The 24236-nt window shown below is 46.1% G+C and overlaps 1 protein-coding gene across 1 annotated transcript; it reads right to left on the bottom strand.

Moving 5' to 3' along the window:
• Window positions 1-15053: 15053 nt before the first annotated feature.
• Window positions 15054-21740, bottom strand: LOC119405198 (ATPase inhibitor mai-2, mitochondrial-like). Its single transcript, XM_049419433.1, has 4 exons — window positions 21679-21740; window positions 18937-18991; window positions 16501-16614; window positions 15054-15277 (listed from the first exon to the last, which is right to left on the bottom strand). Exons 1-4 carry the CDS (start codon window positions 21738-21740, stop codon window positions 15137-15139), a joined length of 372 nt encoding a protein of 123 aa, XP_049275390.1. The 3' UTR covers window positions 15054-15136.
• Window positions 21741-24236: the final 2496 nt, after the last annotated feature.

The raw sequence follows: 24236 nt of genomic DNA, 5'->3' as shown, positions 1-24236 counted from the left end.
GACGTCGACCCGTGCCGGCTTTCCATCCATCCCAAGAGTCGCCACCGCAGACGCATTCTTGTTGCCCGCCACGACCTACGCGGGCATATTTAATTACTTCGTTTTCACCACAAGTTGCATGACCCAAGCACAAATGAAAGCCTAAAGTCCCTCGAGGTGCGCAATATTTTACGAGTGGAGTCTCGTGGCGAAGCAGCTTCTATGGAAACAGATAGGTCGCCGTGCGGAGCGATGGAAATCTGCGCGAGGTGCTGCCTACGCCACCAAAGTAGTTCATGCAGCAATACAGTGCGAATTTACTCGTGTTTCAGACAGTGACGAAGTTGCAGTGATTTTCTCCGCATTCGTGAAAACAGGCGGAAAAGGAAATTATGTAACTCCAAGGGAGCGACGTCGCGAGGTCGCACTACGTACTGGTACAAAAGAATGCCAAGTTTTTCTGTCTCATATAAAACATTTTTGCCTCTTTCTGCCAGGTATTTTTATTCTGCTGCTTTGCATTAGTGTGCAGTGGCGTACCTACAAATGATGGGGACAGTGATTTAGAGAAGTAACTAGCGACTAAAACAAAAAAAAAACCTGGAGAGGTTACCTGACATCCAACTAGAACCGATCGGAAGGTTAACCATATTTGTGCTCTACTGCCACTGAATGCAACTTCCTTGTTTCACAACTTCATTATTATGTAACCATCCCACCCCCGTGGTTGTCATCGTGATTCTAACAGCCTCCTTTACCAGCTGCGTGTGCGCGCAGCGTGAAAGGGCCAGTCATGGCGCACAGCTTGTAACTAGAGTATAATGACGCTAAAATATACTATCGCTGTGTACGGCTAAGTGCGTGTATAGCACTTGCCCGTAAATGTCATGTCTGTAGTAGTGATGCAGAACTATCGATGATACTATCGATACTATCGATAGCTGAGTCGCTATCGAACTATCGATGGTGAAAAGTACTATCGATAGCGCTATCGATAGTAAGAAATTCGATGGTACTATCGATAGTATAAAATCAACAGCGCGGACTCACTGCAGAATAAACTTGGCTCCCCGCGCTCGTTTTACATAGGGGAGCTGGAGGAGCAGGCTGAAGGGCAAGAAAGTTGATATAATTGTGTTCTTCACCAGAGTGCTCTGCTGACACATGATCATAAAGTCTAACTGTTCAGCTGTAGCGAAAAGGAAGCCCTTACATGTGGTGGAACTGCGCGGCTTCAAATTGATATTGCATTTTACCATTTCAAAATAAAAAAAATGTGAAGTTAATTGCAAGGTGTAACTAGTTGCTTTTGGATATAATTTACTGGTGAATATATTCCGCCATTTTCACTGCGGAAAGAATTAATTTCTCTGCCAAAAATTGCTCATATATTAAGCGAAGCTGGTAGTAGGCTATCGTAAAAATTTGGCAATATGGTCGGCCAGCAACCACATCATTATTCACACCACTATCGATAGTATTGTCACGTGGTTGTGACGGTGAAGAATGCTGCAGCAAGACTGGGAAATACTATGGAGCTCTTTATTTGGGCGAATTTGTGCCCAGAAAATCAAAACTCAATATAAAAGCGATACATGCTGCGCACTGATAGCGGCGGGAGCAGTCGTCAGCCCTTGAGTAATCTGATAATCGGTGGAATGCGTCGTGCTTTATACACCAGTCATCAAACCTTCCAGCGTTATCGCTGGTGCTCGCGTGAGCACTCGAATAAACTTGATTGTTCGCGTCCGGCGCCTAATCTTAACAGAATAAGCTCAAACAATTGTGAAGCTTCTCAAAAATTACGGCGTGGTCTGCGTGAAACGTTGCTAACAGTCTTTGTGGGTGAAACCCGAATGCGTCAAAACAAAGCATTAAACAGGCGTGGTAGTAATATCGCCAGTAATATTAACGATTGTTCTGCCGATCGCACTATCGATAGTTTATCGATAGTAGCACTATCGATAGTTTGTTATACACTATCGATAGTTTCAAAAAAACTATCGATACTATCGATAATCAATTTACTGATAGTTCTGCATCACTAATCTGTAGACTCGAATATTATCCCGGTTCTTCAAGTCATTTCTGTTATTACGCGCCAGCCAGACGCACCGGCGCTCCTCGGAAAGTCGTGGTGTGTGACCATATTGCCGGGTAATAACTTTCGGCAAAGAGGACATCCCCACGCTTTGCTCCCTGTCCATGGGCTTCAAAGGCGGCTTGCTTCACCTGCAGCCGAACATTGCACAAACCGGCTTATTGAGGCCGAACTGAGCGGACGCAAGCACAACGTAACAGCACGACAGGGGAACAGGGGGTTGTCCTACCCAGACATGTCGTATCCAGGCATGTCGTACCCAGGCATCCCAGGTGGCGTCGTACCCAGGCATGTCGGTGTCGCATACCGGAAATGACGAAGCGGCCGTTTGGTGACGCGCGTGCACGTGAACACATGCATACTCGTATCAATGTGTTCTTCCACTGTGTACACGTCTTCAACAAGTACCAGAACTCAATTTTTTACGGGGATCAAGACTTATTGCTTTGTAATCTTAATTACTTGTAGATTGCCTTTCCGGCTGCATATTTATAATTGTTGCGTACGTTAAGACTACTAGTATTTAAAAAATTGAAGTACCCTTGATATGCGCATTTAAGAGAAGAACGCTATACCGTTTCGGGCCCCGTTCGCTTCACCTTCTATTTCGCATGCCATGCTTTGCTTTTCGGTGGCTAACACCGCAACCGTACAACAGGTAAAGAACGTCTGAGCACGTGACGTTGTTGTTGTGAACTCTCATAGGGCAAGTACACTTGAGAAGTACCCACTACGCCATAATCCACCATTTTGTGGAGGAACTTGTGAAGTGCCCACTACGCGTCTGTATGCAATACAGGCACAAATGTAGCTGTACACTCTGTTGATGCTGTAGCTAATGAAGATGTATTATGGCTGAGCCCTTTCAAATAGGTGGGAAGCCTTAAACCGCCCTCGTTACGAAATTAATATGGTGTGACTCCTCGTGCGATTGTACAGTCGAGCGCGATATGAAGGTTATCGCGCGAGCGTCGACCGGCCTAGCGTCCCAGAACCTAGCGGCACGTTTCGGAAGAGTGAAAATCAAGATTACACATCCTTCTCGCCCTCGTTGGCTGTTCCATGCTACAACAATCGCCCCTACGATGAAATCTACACCTTTTCTTTCTAAGTGGAGCCTTCGATTCGTTGCGATCAAGTATATTTTTAGTCGGCTCTTATCTCCGCGGAAGAGAAAGATTTGTTGGGAAAGATCTGGTAAAGCTGGTGCTTGACACTACTTCGTTTTTACTGCTTGCTAAGTTGAGCAAAAAAAAATCGCGTTGTCATAAAAAAAAAGGAATTAAAATGTGTCTTCCTCAGGACGAGAGCGATCGCAGCTTAAAGAACAGCAAAAACAGTGAGTGAAGCTTCCCTGATACCTCCCTCTCCTTGAAAGAGGATTCTGGGCCGTGGCGCTGTTGTAGGTCTTAGCCGACGCTCGCGCGATAACCTTCAAATCACGCTCGACTGTACGTTTCTGCCACGCAATATTACACCTATAAGCGTGAATCCTCGCCCCGTATAGAGTCCCTTTCGAAAGCGATTTCAAGCAGCGGCGTGGCTCTGTGGTAGCATGCTTGAGTGCTGCGCATAATGCCTGGGTTCGATTCCACCTCGAACGCTGTCGCCGACACCGACGCCACATTTTCTACGACAAGAGGTAACGGTATCGCGTTAAGCATTTACGAGATAGATTTCATCTTTCTCGAACGATGGAGAGCTAGAACCAACTATTTCGAGCGTCATCTTATCTTTACGATGACTCAATAGAACGGGATTAATAAACGAAAGAAGGAAAATGAAAGGCATATCTTTTAAAAAAGCACGACGGCATTTTCGGCTCCTTTCGTATGTATCGGCTGTTTCGACGTGTTCCATTTCAACCGACACACCGTGGTAGCCTAACGTTTATGGTGTTCTACTGATAGCCACGAGGATTACGGTTCGTTTCAAAGCTGGAATGGCGGCTAGACGTAAAACAAAAGAAACTGGCAGATCCCACGCACTGTGGGAATCGATGTAATGCAAAGCAGACAGCAAAAAGCTGCATAACTGTTGTCTTTGAGGCGAATGAAGTCATTCATGTCCTGACATCCTGTTCACTATATATCGCATGCTTTTCTTGCATGCATGCCTGTACAATCTGGTATACACAATGGCTGACCTGTCATTTATGTTCGTTGCGCACTCGTTCCGCCATACCAATTTTGGTATATATCCAGTTAACAAAACGGCCGGAAGCGCATCAAGACAGTGTCACGTAAATCATGCCGCACATGACATGCACGTCAAGATTTGCTTGTTAGCACCTGTCATTTATGCTCATCCTACAGTCGCGTCACGCAATACCAATTTCGGTGTATATCAAGCTAGCCAAACGGACGCGAGCACACCATGAGCGTGACATGTAAATCATGCCGTACATGACATGCCTGCCGTGATTTTCATGTTACCCCCTGTCATTTATGTTCTTCAAACAGTCACATCACGCAATACCAATTTCGGTGTATATCAAGCTAGCAAAATGGCCACGAGCGCACCATGAGCGTGGCATGTAAATCATTTCATGCATGGTATGCATGTCATGATTTTCATGTTAACACCTGCAATTTATGTTCTTCATACAGTCACGTCACACGATACCAAATTTGGTACATGTCAAGCTAGCGAAACAGACACCAGCGCACCATGAGCATGGCGTGCAAATCATACCATCAACGACATGCATGTCATGATTTTCCTGTCACTACCTGCCATTTATGTTCGCCAGAAATAAATATCTCGTAGTACCAATTTCGGTATATATCCATTTATTTAAACAGCCGCGAGCACCTAAGGATTTCTGAGACCATGTCTTGGAAATCATGCTGTACATGAAATGCGTGTCATGATTTGCCCTTTAGGTCCTGTCACTTATGGTCGTCATACACTCTTGTCACGCCATACCAATTTTGGTATATGTCAAGTAAACGAAACGGCCACAAGAGCACCAAGACCATGGCATGAAAATCATGCCGTTCATGACATGCATATCATATATTTCATGGTACCACCAGTCATTTATGTTCGTCATACAGTCCCGTCTCGCAATACCAATTTTGGTGTATATCTAGCAAGCAAAACGGCCGCGAGCGCTCCACGAGCGCACCACGAGCAATCGCTGCACGTGACGGCGCGGATTTCAAAGCGTATTTTTTCTTATTTTGGCGACATGACTCCACGAAATTTCCCGAAACTTGGTCTGTTAAGTCTATGGCACCACTAGGGACAATGTGCTTTATTTCTACTGATTCGGAACTACGTAGGACTTAGTAGATGCCGCCAAAATTTATGACGTCATGACATTTGGTGCTGGATCGAATGCCAAGGTGGCGTCGCCAGCCGCTTTTTCTTTCTTCGCGTTCTCTTTCCAACTTTGCAAGCGTGTTCCGGCAAGCGAGGGTATTTTGGAATTGTGAAATAGTAATTTACTAATGCAAGAAAAATATTTCTTCTCTTAAGTGTCCCTTTAAAGACGCCCACGTGGTCAAAATTGTGGTCACTCTCCCACTATACGGCGTGCCTCATAATTTTATCAGGGTTATGACACGTAAAACTTTAGGTTTTAACGTAAGTATACTGCGCGGTAGCAAACACGGACTACAAGAAGACACAAGGACAAGCGCAGTATACTTACGTCGATCATGAATCACCAACTCGCCCAATCGTCCACCTTGTTTAGGTTTTAACCTCTTTTCGAAGTACTGCCCATACGTTCCTATGGTTAAAGGCACGTCTACTTTCTTGACCTATAGACGAGAATTGCACATTCAGCGTTCACTGTCATCGACAAGGAATACACAGCCGCGCTTTGTTTTTCGTTCCGTTTCATACAAACCTTTATTCGCTGTTTACGCTGAAATCTCGGCGACAGCTCGCACAGACACATGCGTGGCTCTCAGAGACGTTGCTTATCGGATACAGAGATAAACCCACCGCTCCCGAAGCGAAAAACGTTACGCGCCCCTTTCGTAACCGCAGCCGATTGCCGGTCGTAGAGAGTACACGTCAGACGCGTATGCCTGCGAACATTCAAGAGCGTTTATCTGCCCAGAACAAAAACAAAAGCTTCGCCAAGTGAATCGCACCGATCGGGTTGTGCAAGCTTTGACTCTCGAACAAAGACCTCCTTACCCTAGGACCATTAGGGTGGTGCAGAAAAATACGCCTTCGATAAGGCTAGGGTGCGGATGCTGCCAATTGTTTCTTGACCAAGCGAGCCTTCATGATTTTGATCCCAGTGAACAGTTATTAAGGCGAAAGCCATATATGCGTCATTAGCCTGGTTGTTCCTGAGATACTTGGCGCAACCCAGTCCGGGCTTGATGGAAGAGTATGTTTAGAAATAAATAGTTTAGCAGTAACACATCATTTATATAGAGAAATAAAATTCAGAAGAAAAATAATAATAAACCACTGTGATCGAAATGAAACGTTCGCAAAAGAAACTGAATTTAGTTACTCTTAATATTCAATTCTTTTTGTCTCCCGCAGGAAACTGCATACAACATCGAAAACGCTCCTGTGGCTAATACCAAGCATAGACGTATGCAGCACTATTTAAACGTTCCGTATGCCATTCCAACAATTCCGTATGTTCCATACGGAATCCACACTTTTTGTATATTTTTCATATATTTTCTATATGTTTCCGTAATGTTCTTACGGAAACATACGGAATTATTGGAATGTCCATACGGAACGTTTCAATAGGGAGGGTTCCCCATCAGGGGGGAGGAGGGCCATCGCCCCCCCCCCCTCTTTGGTGCCAAAGGGGGCGCCCCCCCCCCTGCCCCTACCCCAATCCTCATACGCATGTCTATGATACCAAGTATGGTATCATAGTATGGTAGCGCCAAATAAAGGAACCACCGGAAGTGACAAATTCAAGCCCATCTTTCGGAGAAGCTCTTCTAGTAGTCGTTTCCATCGGCATGTCAAAAAGAAATGATCCGGGAAAAGTTACCGCCGATGATGTGGTTATCATTAACGCGAATGACAACAAAAATGATCATCATCATCGAAGGTTATCATAATGATGATAATTGTAAATATATGATGGAGACATAACAGCACTGGCTTTTGCCTTCATGCAAATGCACGAGGGACCATGTGAGTCTTGCTGACGGTTTTTCTCACACCGTGGTTTTACAGAAGTGGCTATTTCGCATGGCCGTCGGCGCTGTCGCTGCCCACTTGAAGTCGTAGAAGCAGTAGCGAACCGACCGGTCAATTTTACGTTAATGGCGAGGCCAGCGCGGAGAATAGTGTTGCCTCATGTTAGTTAACAAACGTAGAAGGTTACTGGCATATATATATATATATATATATATATATATATATATAGTATCTATCTACTGATAGATAGATAGATAGATAGATAGATAGATAGATAGATAGATAGATAGATAGATAGATAGATAGATAGATAGATAGATAGATAGATAGATAGATAGATAGATAGATAGATAGATAGATAGATAGATAGATAGATAGATAGATAGATAGATAGATAGATAGATAGATAGATACGCTCAAAGTCGCAGAAGTTCGCTAAGAAATGCCTCGCATTTAAAATAGTGTACCTATAGATACACTGCATCGTTATCGTGCGTGGTCACCGAAGCCTGACTAACACACAGTTACCACTGACATACTGACAGTGCGACTCATATATCGACAATATTTGGGTGTGTTAAGGTGTTGTTGCATGCAAGGATTTGTATATAATTCGCGCATGTACGCTATCGATTCTTACTTTGTAAACATTTTTTACACTAAGAGCTCAGTTGAAAGTAGGCGGTTGCTCTTGTCCTTATACATTCCTTGTTTGCCATGCGTATCGTGTTTTCGCGACATTTTCACGAAGGGCTGATTGATGGCTATTTTTATTTAGAGTTACAAACATCGGCTAGTCTTGTCTAAGCATTCGCTCCCAATCCAATGATTTAGTCAGATGATTTAGTTCTATGATTTCGATCAAAACAAAGGAAGTCGAGCTTGCAACCACGTATTTTTGAGTTCGTGCCATCCTGTATGTTTTTTCTTTCTTTTTGTTTTAGCGTCACGAACACCGAGTAGCCTTCTTTGCTATCTTCCAGACCACATTGCCCGATGCCCGTGACAGCTGACCGAACACCCAGATAAAAACAAAAACGTGCTTAACCCTTTGTATCCCATGGCCAATCCAGCTGCGCAAGTAAATCTTTTTTTGCGTATATGCAATCACAATACATACGAAAGTGGGAATAAACCAAAACATGGGAAGTTTTAGCTTTAGTTCTACAAGAAAACAAGTGTCCACATATGTGGACGCTGGGAACAGGGTTGCCAATGGTGGCTACTTTTCGCCAAATTGGCGAATTTGAGAGGCCCGTGGCGACCTAAAATTATGAATGGCGACATGGCGAATTTTTGGCGATTTTCGGTTTAGGTCTCCACCGAGTTTTGAATCCTAAGCTCAGTGTCTTCCCAACGAATGAGCGGCAACATTCTCAGTATTTTTCTTGGTTTTAGACCTACGAGTAGAATGTGCACATTAAGCGTTATTCGGTATGTCCGTCCTGTAACTCGTGTGTACCTCCTCAATTCATCTAGAGAGATAATAAAACGTTTATTTGATGTTCTGTGAAAATAAGATCAGTGAGTGGGATCCTTAGTTCGGGATGCCATCTAGATGCAGGAGGTACTGGAACGTCCCCCAGCGACATTCTAGCAAAATGTAAGTCAGCGGACTGCCTTGCAAACCGCGAGGGGGCAGTGATTGACTATAGGTTTATGGCTTTAGGTGCTTTAAGCTTATCTGAAGTTTCGCATCTGAAGGGGCAAGACGACGGGTTGGCCGCGTGTTCCGACCATTTGTTCCGCCAAAGTTCCAACTGCTTTGAATAGCTTGGCGACTTATTCACTGTTGCAGTACCCCCAGTTCAGCTCGCAAAGACTGTTTTGGAATAGCGAAGAGAGGCGGATACGCGGCTATTTCTGCAATAAAAATTATTTATGGAGGCATTTTTCACTGTTCTCGGTGAGCGTGTGCAATAAAAACAATTGCTATATAATACTTTACATTGTTATACAGCAATAACGCATCGGATTGACGCGTGTAGATATAAGTAACTATAAGAAAGGGTCGGAGGCGTCCTTTATCATATTAGCTCACGCTTAAAAGGTGTAAGACTCACTAATGATTGGTTCCTGTAAGAATTCTGTCGTGTTACCTTCAATAAATCTTTTAATCCTTTTAGTTCATATAAGGGTACGTAAAGCTGTCTACAAATAATGCTTTCACGGTTTTCGCCCAAGGTTTATACCACACTTTTAGCTTTGAAACGAGAGGACAGGGATGGAAGGATATCATGAGCGTTTCGTTCATTCACCCTTGCGCCACCACGCACATCTTGCGGCTAGTCGGAGAAGCGGCACCATGCACTCCCATGGTGAAGCGGGCGATACGACTGGCATCGAGAAACGTCAATATAATTTAAGGGTCTTGGATGGTACTGTATTCTACGGGGCTATACGTGAGTGAAAATTTTTATTACTGGGTATGCCGCACATATCTAGAATGGCTACTTTTTTGGCGAAATTTGTAAAAAAATGGCGACTTTTGGCGACTTTTTGCTCGTTGTTTGGCGACATTTACTAGAAAGTCAGTGGCAACCCTGGCTGGGAACACCAGTTACACTGGGTCCATCATCCTTCTTCATCGTACATGGGAACTTTGCTTGCCGACGGCTCTGTTTCAACACAATAATCACTATCATCATCACTACTTACTATAACCAACGTCATCATCAGTTCAACGCGTTCATAATCATCATCATCACCATCAACATCTTCATCATCATCATCATCATTATTATTATCATCATCATCATCATCATAAAGGGTCACGTGGCCGATGGCTGACAGCTCTGATTCAACGCCTCCATCATCACCATCGTTATCACCATTCAAGGCCCATCTGCTTGCCCACCCCTCTACTTCAACGTGTTCGTCATCATCTTTATCGTGGTTGATCATCATTACCAGTGCGTTCATGGTTACGTTTAAACTGAATGCTTTCATCATCAGCATGCAGTAGCATTTTTCATAAGGCATTTGCTTGTTGATGGCTCTACTTCAACGTGCTAATTACCGGTGCCCTCCAAATCGGTCATTCGCTTCTGCTAGTCAGCTCGAAAATCATGGCATGTATGTCTTCATCTCTTAATCCGCGTCCAGAATAAAGCAAATAAATTCTAAATAACTTCTACAAGGCGTGTTTAGCTATATCACTGATAATGTTTTGGGTAGAGCCGCACGGCAACAAAGCGGGTCTTACTACCATGCGGCGTTCTATCAGCTTTTTACACGAACTCGGTATGCCTGGTGTCCACAAACGTGGACGCCCGAGCGACAACTCAATCTGCAAAACTTTGGTCGCTCACAGTGCAACAAAAGTCACACAAAGACAAGATAAACCCTTTCTTTTCTCGAATAAATCTCAATATTATAAAAACTCTTAAGAATTTAGATTGAATCTATAAAAAATATGTAGGCATACACCTCTACAGGCGACTTGTGAAGAACGCCATTGTTCTGTGCGCACTTACCGCTGTTTGTGCACAGAAGTGCACACATATAGATGTTTTTATGAAATTCTGAAGTAATGGCAACATTTCAAAACGATTTTTAAGGCAATGCGTTGGCTAGCCTGATCCCACTTCACTGATATGTTTTGTCCACATATGTGGACGCTGGGATACAAAGGGTTAAAATGGATAACATGAGCTAATCTGGGGGCTCTATATGATAAAGTGGTAAGTAAGAAATGTCATAAGTTAAAATTTGAGTGATATAATTAGTAGAAATTAGTGTAAAGAGCAATTGCATCTCAGAAACCCACCGCATGGGGGCTCGTTGGGCCACCTGACAGATCGACTCTCAATTACGCGCTTCTTTCTACGTGCCTTCGACAGCACGCAAAACACGACCGCAGAAATCATGTATTAAAATATTCACCTACGATTACGATACTGCCTAATGCCAATTCTGAGCGCAGCTCCGCGTTGGGGCAAAGCCAGCTGTGTTTGAAGCATTTGCTATCCGCAGTTGTAGCAATGTAACATCCGTTACATATTGCCACAGAAACACGTGACTAAAATCACGTAACATCTAGTCAAGTGACTGTAACATCAAGTAACTACGCAACATCACGCAACATCAGGTAACACATAGTCACTTCACTTAAATCACGTAACATTTAGTCACGCGACTAAAAATCACGTAGTATCACGGAGCAATCAGTCACGTGACATGTTGCCGCCAAAAACCACCTAAGAGCTAGATACGTGACTTGAATCACGAAACATCATGTAACAGCTAGCCACGTGACTAAACTCACAACATGACGTATCAGCTAGTCACGTGACTTGTTGCCGAAAAAACCCCGGAACAGCTTGTATGACGACATACCACCTCCGTACAATTCGAATGAAAAGGTAAAGATTCTGACAGGCGTTGTCGCATGTATCGCTATTTTGTCAGTGTCAGTCGTTGGCCGGTGTCACTGGGTGAGGGGGGGAGTGGCCTACGCCGTGTTGCTTCGGGGTTCTCGCCGTTTTGCCAGCATCGTTGCTGCCCTAACCATGGTGGACAGCGACGTCCCCAATTTAAAAAAAATCACGCCATACCCACGAAGTGAATTATGAATAAGGAGCTGGCTCGGAGATAATCGGGTAAACCGTGAATGTTCCGTACAATTCCTTTACTCTCATATAAAGACGTGGCACTGTTATAGTAGCGATTGTGGTCAGGTTCTTGTCGAACCACAAGCGGTCGCAGACCTTGCAGCTGTGGCCGAATGTGTGGTCCAGGAAAATCGCGCTTGAAGCGCGCGTCGGCGCCACCAACTTTAGGTAGCGACCGCTTTCGGTGCTTGGCCGCTGCATCCCACGCCCGTACCTCTTCGAGGTTCTGTTGCCGCCGCTTCCGCGCTGCTTCGGCTTCGCGGGCTTGTATCTCGGAGTCCGCACGACGCTGACGTCTCTCTGCGGCCTCGCGAGCTCTCACCGCAGGGTCTTGGCGGCGAGCCCGCGCTGCTGCTGCCTTGCGAGCCATCCGCTCCGCCGCCTTGTCTTCTTCGTTCATGTTATTAGTATCGAAGCGCACTGACTGACGACTGTCGAAAGAGAGAGGAAGCGCGCAGTTGTGGCCCTCTTGCGGTCTCCTATCAAACTAGAGCACGCGCCGGCGTGGAGCGAGCGCCGCATGCTACGGTTGGCTATGCTATATGTGGTTTCGCCTGCGTTATTATCAGCACCAAGGCGCTTGAAGAACAAGGAAGAAGACTTCTCTTTCGCGCGAGCGTGTGCATGCTACAGTTGGCTATGCTATATGTGGTTTTGACTGCGTTAATATCATCATCAAGGCGCTCGAAGGACAAGAGGAAGACCTCTTTCGCGCGAGCTGCGCGCGAGCGTGCGCATGCTACTGTTGGCTATGCTATATATATGGTTTTGCCTGCGTCGCCGGAGTTGGGATGTGTGCCTCCGACTTGTACTTTGACAGACAGCGCATGGTCGACCATGCTCGCGCGATTATCTCTTGAGGGGGAGCTTTGTACGTCTTGTGCTTTCACCGCAAAGATTGCGTTGACGCTATAGACCAGAACACAGCGAATTCCGTGCGCATCGCCATATGGATGGATGGATGGATGCTATGAGCGTCCCCTTTATAACGGGGCGGTGACATGTCTGCCACCATGCTCGAAGAAAAAGGAAAAACTTCCTTGTTTCATGCTGGCCTAATACCTTGTCTACCTTGATTAAATCTATCTTATTATACCAAAAATATTTATAAATTCACGGTCTATCTCTCTGCCTCTTAAGGCAGAATGACCTTATTCCCCCCCCCCCCCCCCCCATTATTTATTTGTGCGATAGATCGCGCGTCGCGCCATCTATCGCACACACGACGAAACAACACGCGCGGGCTGCCACGCCAGCAGACGCTACACAGAGCAAACGTGAAACTTCCGAAACTCAGCCCGTCGGAGAGCGTGTTTCGCGTCTTTTCTAGCCTGGACATTTTCGCTGATTTTATTGGAACATCAAGAACATCTTCCTCATGCAAGTCCACAATGTATACAGTACGTACTGAGTGGGCTGCGGAAGCAACCTCGTCAGATACGTACGCTGTTACATTTGTTAAAAAAACGTTCTCGCTGTAGTACGCGCGAATCGTAATTGCAGTGCAGCTCGCGAAAGAGTGAAACGATGTTTTTTTGCCCCATATTACAAGTTGTGCACAAAGTTTTGTGAAAGCTCATCATTTCAGCATGCATCGCGTAATAATTAGAGTACGCTTTAAGGGTAGTTTCGCGGAACGTAATTTTTGTTTCACGGGCGCTCTTACACTAATGCGTCTTGCTCACAAAAGCGTGCTATCAGAGAGTATAACCTGAAGTATTGTTCAGCGATCCCTTTTGGAAGCTACCAGCGCTATTTTATTCTTGTAACGATGGTGCTTTACAAGCGAAACTGTGCTACTCTTAGTTAAGCCGGTTAGCTACGCCTGCGACGTAAAGGACACTGGCGCGAGTACTGTTTACTTATGTGCCAATATATGTATTATGTGCAGCTGGATGCCTCATGTCCAAATAAGTTTGGGGACATCAAACACTGAAATGAAAGCACGAAATTCTGGCCAGCTGTTGAGGAGCACCGTGCTATTTATTACCTTTTGAAGACGAAATCTCGAAGGCGTGGATGCCATCAAAAACATTAAAGCTTTATACTACGTTGAAAGTGGCAAAGCATGCTGATTGCTTGTGCTTGAAAGCACTACCTTGCACCAGATTTTCGTCAAAGGAAACGCTCAAAGGTATGAAGTGCACCCCCACACAAAGCTCACGCCTGCCTTCAACCCAGCTGCGTGCCACGCAAATTAGGTTCGCAAAATGAAATAGGTGGGCATCACACTGCAGAATACACGCTGTTAGTGTACTTACTCGCGCATTTTCACTCGGCTCCTAGTTTTTTTGCTTGAATCACAGTTATCCACTCGCGGCGAAGCTGAAAACACCGCACCGGCACTTTTTCCGTGGCGCGTCGTAATCGTCGCAGAAAACGCTAATATCCTCTTGTTGCGCAGCTTGTTTTGGCATCCAAAGACGACGCAGTAATGCCCGCACGAGCTCTTATACGCTGAAGCGGCGTGAACGGGTACTTTTTCGCACTTTAAAGCCTCAGAACTGCAGCTTGCCCTGTTTACTTGGTGCAGCCCGCGCGCCTTGGCAGCCCCGGTCAGCCCGGCGTCTGGGTGCGAGAGTATCCGCTCGGCTCGCCAGCAGCCTGGGTGCGAGACAGGCGTGCTCTGGTGTATAGACCGCACGAAGGTCACTTTGCTCGCTGCGGTGGCCGAGTTTGCGAAAGGAGTGAGCTGCTAGCTAGAAGAGCCAAAGTAGGGGCTAGTTGAAGTAATAACTGTGACACATCGCGCTTGTCTTGTGTATACCTGTGCGTTCTTCTAGTGCATCCTTTTTTGTGTTTGAGCAGCGCGCTGCAATTGTCGAGCTGTGACAGTTGTTAGTTCGCACTCGCCTTGTATGTCTTCTTTTCCTGCGTCCTTTGTGCTTGAGCAGCCCACAGCAAGTTTCTAGCTGCTTGCCGTTCTTCCTGTGACATTCCAATTTCTTGCTATCGCATTCATTGCTTCGCCCTTGAGGCGAAACTGTGACTTTTTAGTTGTTTGCGCTTTTCAAGTACCCTTTAAAGATGGGGCCAACTAGCCGAAAGCAACATATTGTTGCCAAGACATGCTATCGAACGTAAAAGAAAAACATCCTCACGAAAAAGTTGTTGCAAGCAGTGTGTCAATTTTACTTCATCACAGAAGCATGCGAAGGCGTTTCGTACTTCCTTCGACTCATATCCTCTCCTAGGGTTAGCAGCCAAATAGGGGGAGGAGGGGGGGGGGTTCAGATGAAATGACGTTTCAGTGGTGATCCAGGAGGTCTTTGGGTTCACCAAGCGGAGTTGGTTCCGAAGCAGTTCACTGGTGGTGCTGCTGCTTCAGGTCTTCGATGATCTTCTTGTTCCTTTCGATCTGTTTCTGCAGCTCCCTGACCAGCAGCTCGCGTTCCGTGATCTCTTTCTGGATGTGGTCCCGGAGCATCTTGAACTGTCCCTTTTGCTGCGTCACAGCGAGACAAGAAAAGGATGCATGAGCGCTAGGAATGCATGAACGTTAGGATTAAAGGGAAATTCTACTGCGCTTTGTCAGGCTCGCATGTGCGCACCGAATTTCCGAGAGAATAAAGGGGTCGTGAACTACTCCTCGGACTTGGCGATAAAACACATCCTGCGGATCGCAGACACTGCTGTATGAACATCTAGGGCAAATCTTGCAGTCGTGAGCGGCAAAGAGAACTTGTAAGCGGAGCGCGGGGTTGCCATTTTCTCAGGCGCCCTCTTTTCACACGCCCGTCCTGGCTCGCTTCGGAGCGGCCGGCGCCCGCCGTTTGACGTCGAAAAGTGGGTAGCTCGTAATTGGCCAATATCCGACATAAATCAAGTGCGGCGTTTGGATCAGATGCGCTTCCTGCCACGGGGTGCTTACACGTGCCGGGGCAGCGCTCTGTAGTCTGCTAACGTTACACAGTGAGCCACACTCGTGCACAGAAATAACAAAGGGAGAGAGCTATCGCGTTACATCACGCGCGCTCAAGGTCATGACGCAACGGTGACGTAACGCCTTTGCCCCGTGACATCCCTCCCTGCTTGGCTTCCAGCGCTCTCGTCGGGACGAGAGAAAAGAGAAAGCGCTGAAAGCGCGCGACAAACCGCTCTAACTCCTTGACAAGTACCGCAGATTTGGCAATTTGGTGCGTCATAATCTCATTTTGCTATAGCGCAGATCAGTTTGAGCCTGAAAGAAAGAAACAGTAGCAAAGAAGGCAACAGGATAAGCAGAATGAGCAACAACAATATGAATAGAACGAGCAACAAAGACAGGCAACGGGATGAGCGCGACAGGTTAGCGCTCATCCTGCTGTCTGTCATTTCTTTCTTTGCTATTTTCTGTTTCCTTCAGGCTCAAAACTGAGCATGCACTGTAGCAAAACGAGACCCTGTAACTCCGCTCGTTCTAGACGGATTCGGGGTAATAAACTCCGATGATGAGGTACTTCGATGATTACTTGGAAAAGTGGTTCATGAACCTTTTAAGCTTCCGGATAAGTGCAATGACACCACTGCTCGTGAATTGATGGACGCTGAAGCTGAAGTCACGACTACGGCGCTGCGTTGTTGCAGTGACTCACTGAGCGGCTACAGCGCAGAGCAAATACCGTATATGGTATGCGGAAGACGGCTCTGGTAGTTACGCCACCACTGCGTACTTTGTGGGCCACTCACCGTTCGTAGGAAGTACTCTTCTTCGCGAGCCCGCTCCATCTTGGCGAAGGTGCCGCCGGCCTCCCGGATACTTCCACCAGCGCCCCCGCCCTGCGCGTTGGTCGGTTGCAAACGCTATATTAATCATCATCCTCACAGGAGCCACCTTAGCTTCCGATTAGTAGCGTGTTCATTTGAGATGGTGGCTGTATACCTACTCAAACAGCGTAATGTTGTCGAAATTTGGCTGTCACGCCAAGTAACAACGCCATGAAAGTAAGAAAGACAGCAAACAGGAGACTGTGTCCGGTAACGCGTGGTGTTTCTCGCAGCTATATATTTAACTTGAGCGTGAAAAAAAGTCACACAATTCCTTACGCATTCACTTAAGACGACTCGAAGGCGAAAGCCCCCGAAAGCTTTCTGCACATCACGTGGTTCTTGCAGTGCATCCAGAACCGGCCCACCTTTGACCAAGCGACAGTGTCATCTGTGACGTCATCATACGACTTCACGTAATGTGACGTCATAGTGACGTCCCAACATTTCCCTCACTGTGACGTCGTGATGACACCGCATAATGACGTCGTGAGATGTTTTTTTATTTTTGCATCACTTCGTGTCGACGCCAACGGTCACTCTTCGCGTTTGATGAGGGATCTAAGGCTTTCGCCTTAATAAAGCGCCTCTTCCCTGTATTTCTTACTTTCATAACGTTGTTACTTGGTGCTACAACCAAACTTTATCATGAAGTACCAACTAGCCCGCATCCGAACCCCCAATTAGAATGCTGGGAACAATAACAGTGGACAAAGACTCCTGTAGTTATGTGTTTTGTGGTTTCTTTCGTTTGCCCTGTGTTCGCGATGTGCAGCACTCTGCCGTTTGGCAGTCTGCTAACCATATACGTTATACAAATACGTACCACGTTTTAAGCGGCACGTGACCCCCCTTTTTCATCGTCGCTTTTGACCTGTGTGGTAGAACCATAGAGTTTCCTAATAATACACCAGAGGGAAAACTGGCGCTAGTGTCTATGAGAGCTGCAACGCATGACGCTTCGGCCAGCATGGAAATTATGGGTAGTACATGTATTTGTCTAAACTTCATTCTCTCGGCTCCATTTGGCTCCGTGTGGCGTGCATCCGCTTTGTCGCAAGACGAAGTTCAGCAAACCTTCAGCCATATATTGTTTCCTAACATTAACTAGAGAGGACTCTGATGCTACGAGGATGCTTGCTAGCAAAAACCACGAAAATGTCACCGACTCGAGCAGCAGCAAATTGGCAGAAGAGAGAGAGCGAAATAACACCATCTCCCGCTAAAGGGAACCATGTGTGCATGCAAAGCAGCGGGGGGTGGGGGGTTAGCTTGAGTGAGAGATGGTGTAATTTTTTTTTCTTGCATTCTCGAGCCTGTGCCTTCTTCTCGTGTAAAATCAGCACTGTCTTCCAGTCTCCATCCAGCTCCCGCTGCGTGGAAATGCCGGCGTCCGAGGTATTCGACTCCAGCAAAGATCATGTGCGTCTGTCTGCCTCTCTGCAGTCCATGCCATTGGTGTCGTCGTGGGATTCTTCAGAGAGAGAAGGAGAGCACGAGCGCCCCGCGTCTAGAGCCACAGAAGCAGAGGCGGCCATCAGCCGCTCGTGCCACGTCGAGACGCCGGAGGCGTCGCTGCTGCCTACTCGTCGCAGGAGAGAATGAGGCGCGCGAGAGGGGGAGTGGGAGTGGAGAGGGTTTGCGCATGTGCAGTAAGGGTGGTCACGCCGCACAACACCGGATTGAACTCCGCCATAAGCTGCTTCGCATCTAAAGAGTCCTTTCACTATTTTTGGTGAGTCCCGACTTGCCACATATATAGCACTCTTTAAAGATACGTGTAAACTCTCCTTTGGCGATCATTATATTCTCTTCTGAGAGTTGTGGGAGGCGCAGCTATCCTAAAGAGATTTAACGTGTTTCTTTAAAAAGATTTATATTATATGAGGCAAGTCACGACTCACCAAAAATAGCAACAAATAATCTTTTTTTTTTTAGTTTCTGCCGAGTTCCATTAGATTTACACTGCGGGTGACAAAGGCACGTACACACATAGACTGTCCACATAAAAAAGGTACCAGTACACTATACATCCTAGTTCTATGAAACGAACTGTTTTTGTTTCTTTGTAATTTTGTTTATGTCATTCGTTCACTCATTCATTCATTGAGTGAGTGAGTGAGTGAGTGAGTGAGTGAGTGAGTGAGTGAGTGAGTGAGTGAGTGAGTGAGTGAGTGAGTGAGTGAGTGAGTGAGTGAGTGAGTGAGTGAGTGAGTGAGTGAGTGAGTGAGTGAGTGAGTGAGTGAGTGAGTGAGTGAGTGAGTGAGTGAGTGAGTGAGTGAGTGAGTGAGTGAGTGAGTGAGTGAGTGAGTGAGTTATTTCTGGCAGGTTCTCATAATGAGCGCTTACGTCACTTACCTTGCCTGCGGCACCTTCCCAGCCATCTGGAAAATAAGATTTCATCCGCAGATGGCTGAGAAAGAAACAAAAGTAAGAAGTCAGAGAAATAAATATATCCAGAGAAATTATAATTTAACGGCGTCATGAACCAGCCCTCGGGCTTGGTGGGAAAACGCATGCTGCTGATAGCAGACACTGCTATGAACAGCTCAGCCAAATTTCGCATTCGTGCGCGGCCCGGAGAGTTTAGAAGCGGGACGCGAAGTTGCCATTGGACAGATTTAGTTGAGCGTCCGCAACAACGTACGGACGCCCAACTAAATCTGTCTGTTATCTTAGGTGCCCTCTTTTCATACAGTAGCCTGTGCTCACCCTCTTCGGAGCTGCCGGCACCTACTGTTTGACGTCGAACAACACAGAACATACTATTGCCCAAGAGCCAATAGCAGACATAAATCATGAGCGGCGTTTGGATCAGATGCGCTTCTTGAAGTTGAACTTGAACTTTATTTCAGGCAAAAGCAAAAAAAAAAGAAAGGTACAATTTGCCTAGGGGACCGGCGAAAAGGCATAAAAACCTGACAAAGCGCCTGCCCCCTGTAAACCCAAAACCCACCAAAAATGACACAGTGCTCAGTGTAAAGTAAATAGTCAATAAGAAAGTAAGCATAAATGAGTTTCTACACGCAAAACGTGTGTACAGGAAAACATAACTGAGCGAAAATTTGCCCAGGTAATGAAATCAATAAAGCATATATGTGCCTGACAAATCAAACTGTAGAGGACATAAACAAACGCTAATGTAAGACATGTAAAATACTTGAAAAAACTTGAAATTTCAATACACAGGGTTTCAAAAATCAAAAGGCAACAGCATCAGTAAGCAATATGTGTGACCAATAAATTAAACACAGTTTAGATAACATAACCAAACGTTAAGGTTATTTACACAAGGTGCTGCCGTGTGTCGGCGCTCCATGGTCTGCTAACATTACACAGTGAGCCACACTCGCGCACATGAATCACCACGGGAAAGAGCGTTCACGTCTCATCACGCACGCTCAAGGTCATGATGCGCGGTGACGTAACGTCTTTCCTCCGCGTCATCCCTCCCTGCGTAGCCTCCAGCACGCTCGTCGGGACGAGAGAAGAGAGAAAGTGGTTAAAGCGCGTGACATATTCCTGTAACTCCGCTCGTTCTTGACGGATTCGAGAAATTTTCGCGGCAATCGATTCGTGAGGATAACTCCAATACTGTCAGGTAATTCGATGATTAGTTAGACAAGTGGTTCAGGACACCTTTAAGTTTAATAGAAGCTGAGCAGGGGCGTAGCCATGGGGGGGGGGGGTGAACCCCTTCCCCCGAAATTTTTCTATTTTGCATGTGTATATATACACGCACACCTACAAACGCACGCACGAACATAAAAAAAGGATGGTTTAACCCCCCCCGCCCCGAAAAAAATTTCTGGCTACGCTTCTGAAGCTGAGGGAATCGCTCGTCGCACAGAGAGAATACTATACACGCTATACTGACCAAATGTAGAAGTTTTTTTTTTCCGCTGTCAGTATGGAATTACCGCTGCACATACGATGGGTCCGAGTGGCACGCCCTCTTACACTACAACGTCATGCGAACCAATGAAACTGTGCGCGGTTCGAGCGATTTCGTTCAGGTACGAAACGTACTCGAAGAAAAAAAAAGTTACAAATCATATATAAAGTACAATGGTGTCATGACGTGCGAAGCTGTCTACAATATTAATTCGGATGAACCGTGGCGCGCCGACCGCAACTGCCACATGGCGTTTCATGCCGAGTGTGCGAATTTCGATTAGTACGCGAACTTGCCTATATATGTAGGCTTTCTCCTGCTGCATTCGACCGGTTTTGTTGCGACTTCGCGGATATACAGAGCAATTTGAACAAAATTTCGCGTCATGAATGATGCGATTCCATATACGCTTCCACACAAACCACAGTCATGAAGTTTAGACAAGTTCATGCACTGACTAAGCACTCTTACGTATACTAAGCATCCTAACATGGTTTCTGAATGCTAGCTAAATGGTCCCAGAGGCCAGAGTTCGCTCTGTTAACGAAATGCGAGAAAAGGGGGGAACACGTGATCCCCCCCCGTCCCCCTGCGAATTTCACCCGCCCCCCTTCGCCCTATCTAGAACCGCAAGCCTTAGGCAGCTCCAATTATTCACTACATAGGCGTGCGCACGGGGGGGGGGGGGGGGGGAGGCATCATGAGGAGCCATAGCCCCTTCTAATCATCTAAAGGGGTGAAACTTTGCTCCTCCTAATGGAGAATCCTGAGTACGCCTATCAGTGGCTACATTACGATCTGAACATGTAGAGACGCGCTCTATACGACTTGCAACACAGGAGCGCGTGGGCCTCACGAGCTACAAGGTCATCAATGGCTTCCACTAGCCGTTATATTCAAATAAACGCTATTCTCTCATTCGGGGATGACACCAAATGAGAAAACATTTAGTTGTGAAACGAGGGCGAATTAGAAGCCATGCGCAATCTTCGAACTCGTGAGGCGCCACGCGCTCCCGTGTTGCAAGTCAAACTGAGCCCGACTGGACTATATTATGCATAAGTATAATAAGGAATGCAGCTATAGACTTGAAATATTAACAACGGTCTTTAGCCCAGTTAGTTGGTCTAACAACGGTGGTGAAACAGCGCCAAAGGCGGGACAGGTGAAAAGAACAAGCGGGACACAGCGGAGCGCGCTCTTACCTTATGCCGCAAGCCAGGCGCTTGAAATTTTTCGCCGCCCTGAAGCCCTGCTGCAGAGCCATGCTTGAAACGCCTTCGTCGTCCTCTACTCGGTGTGTGTACCAAAACCAATCGACCCACGCAAGGAAATGTGAGAAAGATGCGAAAAGCTACAAGGCGCACCAATACAGCGAGTACATTTTTGCCCCTGGAAAACTGCTTGCAGAGCGCGCTATCTGCATAAAGTGTATTTACTAGAGCGGGCACTAATATTTGCTGTTTCCGGTCTGATTGTGATGATGATAGTGGTGATGTTCCTGGGATGATTTGCACACACCCAATCAGGGGGATCGGCGAAGAGTCGGGCGAATCATAAGCTCTTAATTTTTTTTTTTTTGTTCAAATACTACTTTACGGCATCAACTAGAAAGAGTTGCTCTTAATGAATCCCAATTTTAGACTGATAAATAAACCATATGTTGCGTAAGCTTCAAAGCAAACAAACAACCAAAACGTTATCATGACAAAAGACCGCAAACCGAAAATTATCAGCAATTGATGTAGATATATGAAATCGATTTGACTCGCATATGAATTTCTCTACAGCACTGCGTATGTTCCCGCCTGAGTGTCCCAGCACAGAAGCCCCAAATGAAAACAGCGCGGTCGAAGAAACTGGCAGACCAAGTTGCCGCATTACACACTCTAAAAAAAAAGCTGTCTTTTAACTCTTCTTTGATACACATGTGACTCTCCCGTATATAACTCCCTTTATAGAGTCACTGTGACTCTCTTTGGGAGAGTATCAGGACGCACGACTCTCCAGAAGAGAGTTAGCGTGCCTTTTTAAGAGTCACACATCCTACGACTCTCCTAAAAAGAGTCAGCGTGCCTCTCAAAAGAGAGTTATACATGGGAGAGTCACATTTGTAGCAAAGAAGAGGCAAAGGACACCTTTTCTTTCTTAGAGTGTAATTTCAATGGTTCGGCGTGTACGGTGGGAAAAGGTCGGTATTTCGTGCCAGCAAGAAGTGTTCGATTGCTTCTACCTCATTACCAAAGGAACGCAGAGAAGAAATCGCCAGACCAGCTCGATGCATGTAGATTTAGAGTTGGGATTCTCTATCACATCCTTGTCATCTACTTCCGTCTTTCTTGTTTTACACTATTTTCTGCACCAATTGAAGGTGCTGGTCTGGCACACATTGTGCTCATTTTGTGATTATAATGAGGAGATAGGTCACTTCTGTTTATCGTGTCACCGCTCCTCCTCATTAAAGGGATAAATACTTTTAACAGGGTCATTTCACAGTATACATTTACGTTGTAATTAGGGATGTTGTGTTTAGGAGTGTTCCCTGGTAGCCCGTCGCCACGGGAATTGCTGCGCGGTTGTTGAGAAACTCGTATCCAAATCAGTACGATTTTTTAGGTAAAATCTTAAACCTTCGTATTATTTTACTTGTCGCCATATACCCGAATTCTTCTTCATTGTTTCTTTGTTTCACTTTATAGACTAACTATGTTTCTTACTCGATTCTTGGTCAATCTCTCACACTGAGTACGAGCCATTCGTGGAGGCATGACTGACCAACCAATAATGCACAAACACCGGTGTCCTTAATCATTTCGTTGTGTGCAATTTCCATTGGCTCCAGTGCGGTCAATGCCCCTCGTACGTACGAGCCAGGCAATGCGGCCACAACAACAAGAGCACAGGTGACCTCTGCAGCCCGCCCCGTTTCCACTATTAAGACCACAAAATTGCAAACTCGAGATGTTGGTGTTCTTCCACTCTCCTACATACGTGGCCACTTCTGACCGATTATTAGTTGCGAACGTTGCGCTTAAGATGTTTTATAATATTGGTTTTAAAGCAATTAGCCTGAGTGCTCATCTGAGTTGGCAGGACCTCGCGACATCGCCACTAGTGCGACGCAGAGAGGGGTCCCTCTGTGACGTTGAGCGAGTATTCTCGACGTCACAGACAAGTTTGCAGTGCGAGCACAATACTAACAATACCACGGCTGGTGCCCAACGGGGTCTTTTGTTCCTCTCACTCTGTTGTCGGACTGCTATCAAGGTGGTTCTGGCCGCTTACACCAGCGGCGTTTTAAAGGAGTACTGACACGATTTTGAGACATCGTAAAAGGAACGTTTTTCGTTTCCTTGGTCTGCAATGTTAACGCTCTACAAACACTGGAGACGGAAAACACGTATAAAATATTTTACTTTGATTTTAAAGTTTTCGTCGCTGAACATCAGCAAGCTAGTCACACCGCAATGGACATTACCGCGACGAGTCAACACAGTTCCACCAAGTTTGCGAACTCTGCGTCCTGCATGCAGCCTAAATCGTACAAATCACTGTCGGGATCACTGTACGCCAATTAACTAATCGTTGTTTACGTGCGCCCCGAGCAGATGACGGATCTGCCGCTAGTACGTTGCGAGTTACTGTCTCCCAATGACGTCACACTTCCATGACACGTCACTGAGAAGCCGCCCACCCGATATCTAAACCGAAAGTGTCTTGTTAAGGTAGCGCTATTACACGTATATTCGATGCATTCCCAGGC

This window comes from Rhipicephalus sanguineus, chromosome 9 (genome assembly GCF_013339695.2).
Source record: "Rhipicephalus sanguineus isolate Rsan-2018 chromosome 9, BIME_Rsan_1.4, whole genome shotgun sequence".
NCBI classification, from domain to species: domain Eukaryota; kingdom Metazoa; phylum Arthropoda; class Arachnida; order Ixodida; family Ixodidae; genus Rhipicephalus; species Rhipicephalus sanguineus.
Note: the sequence above shows the minus strand (reverse complement) of the source record. Positions and strands in the feature narration are given on the sequence as shown.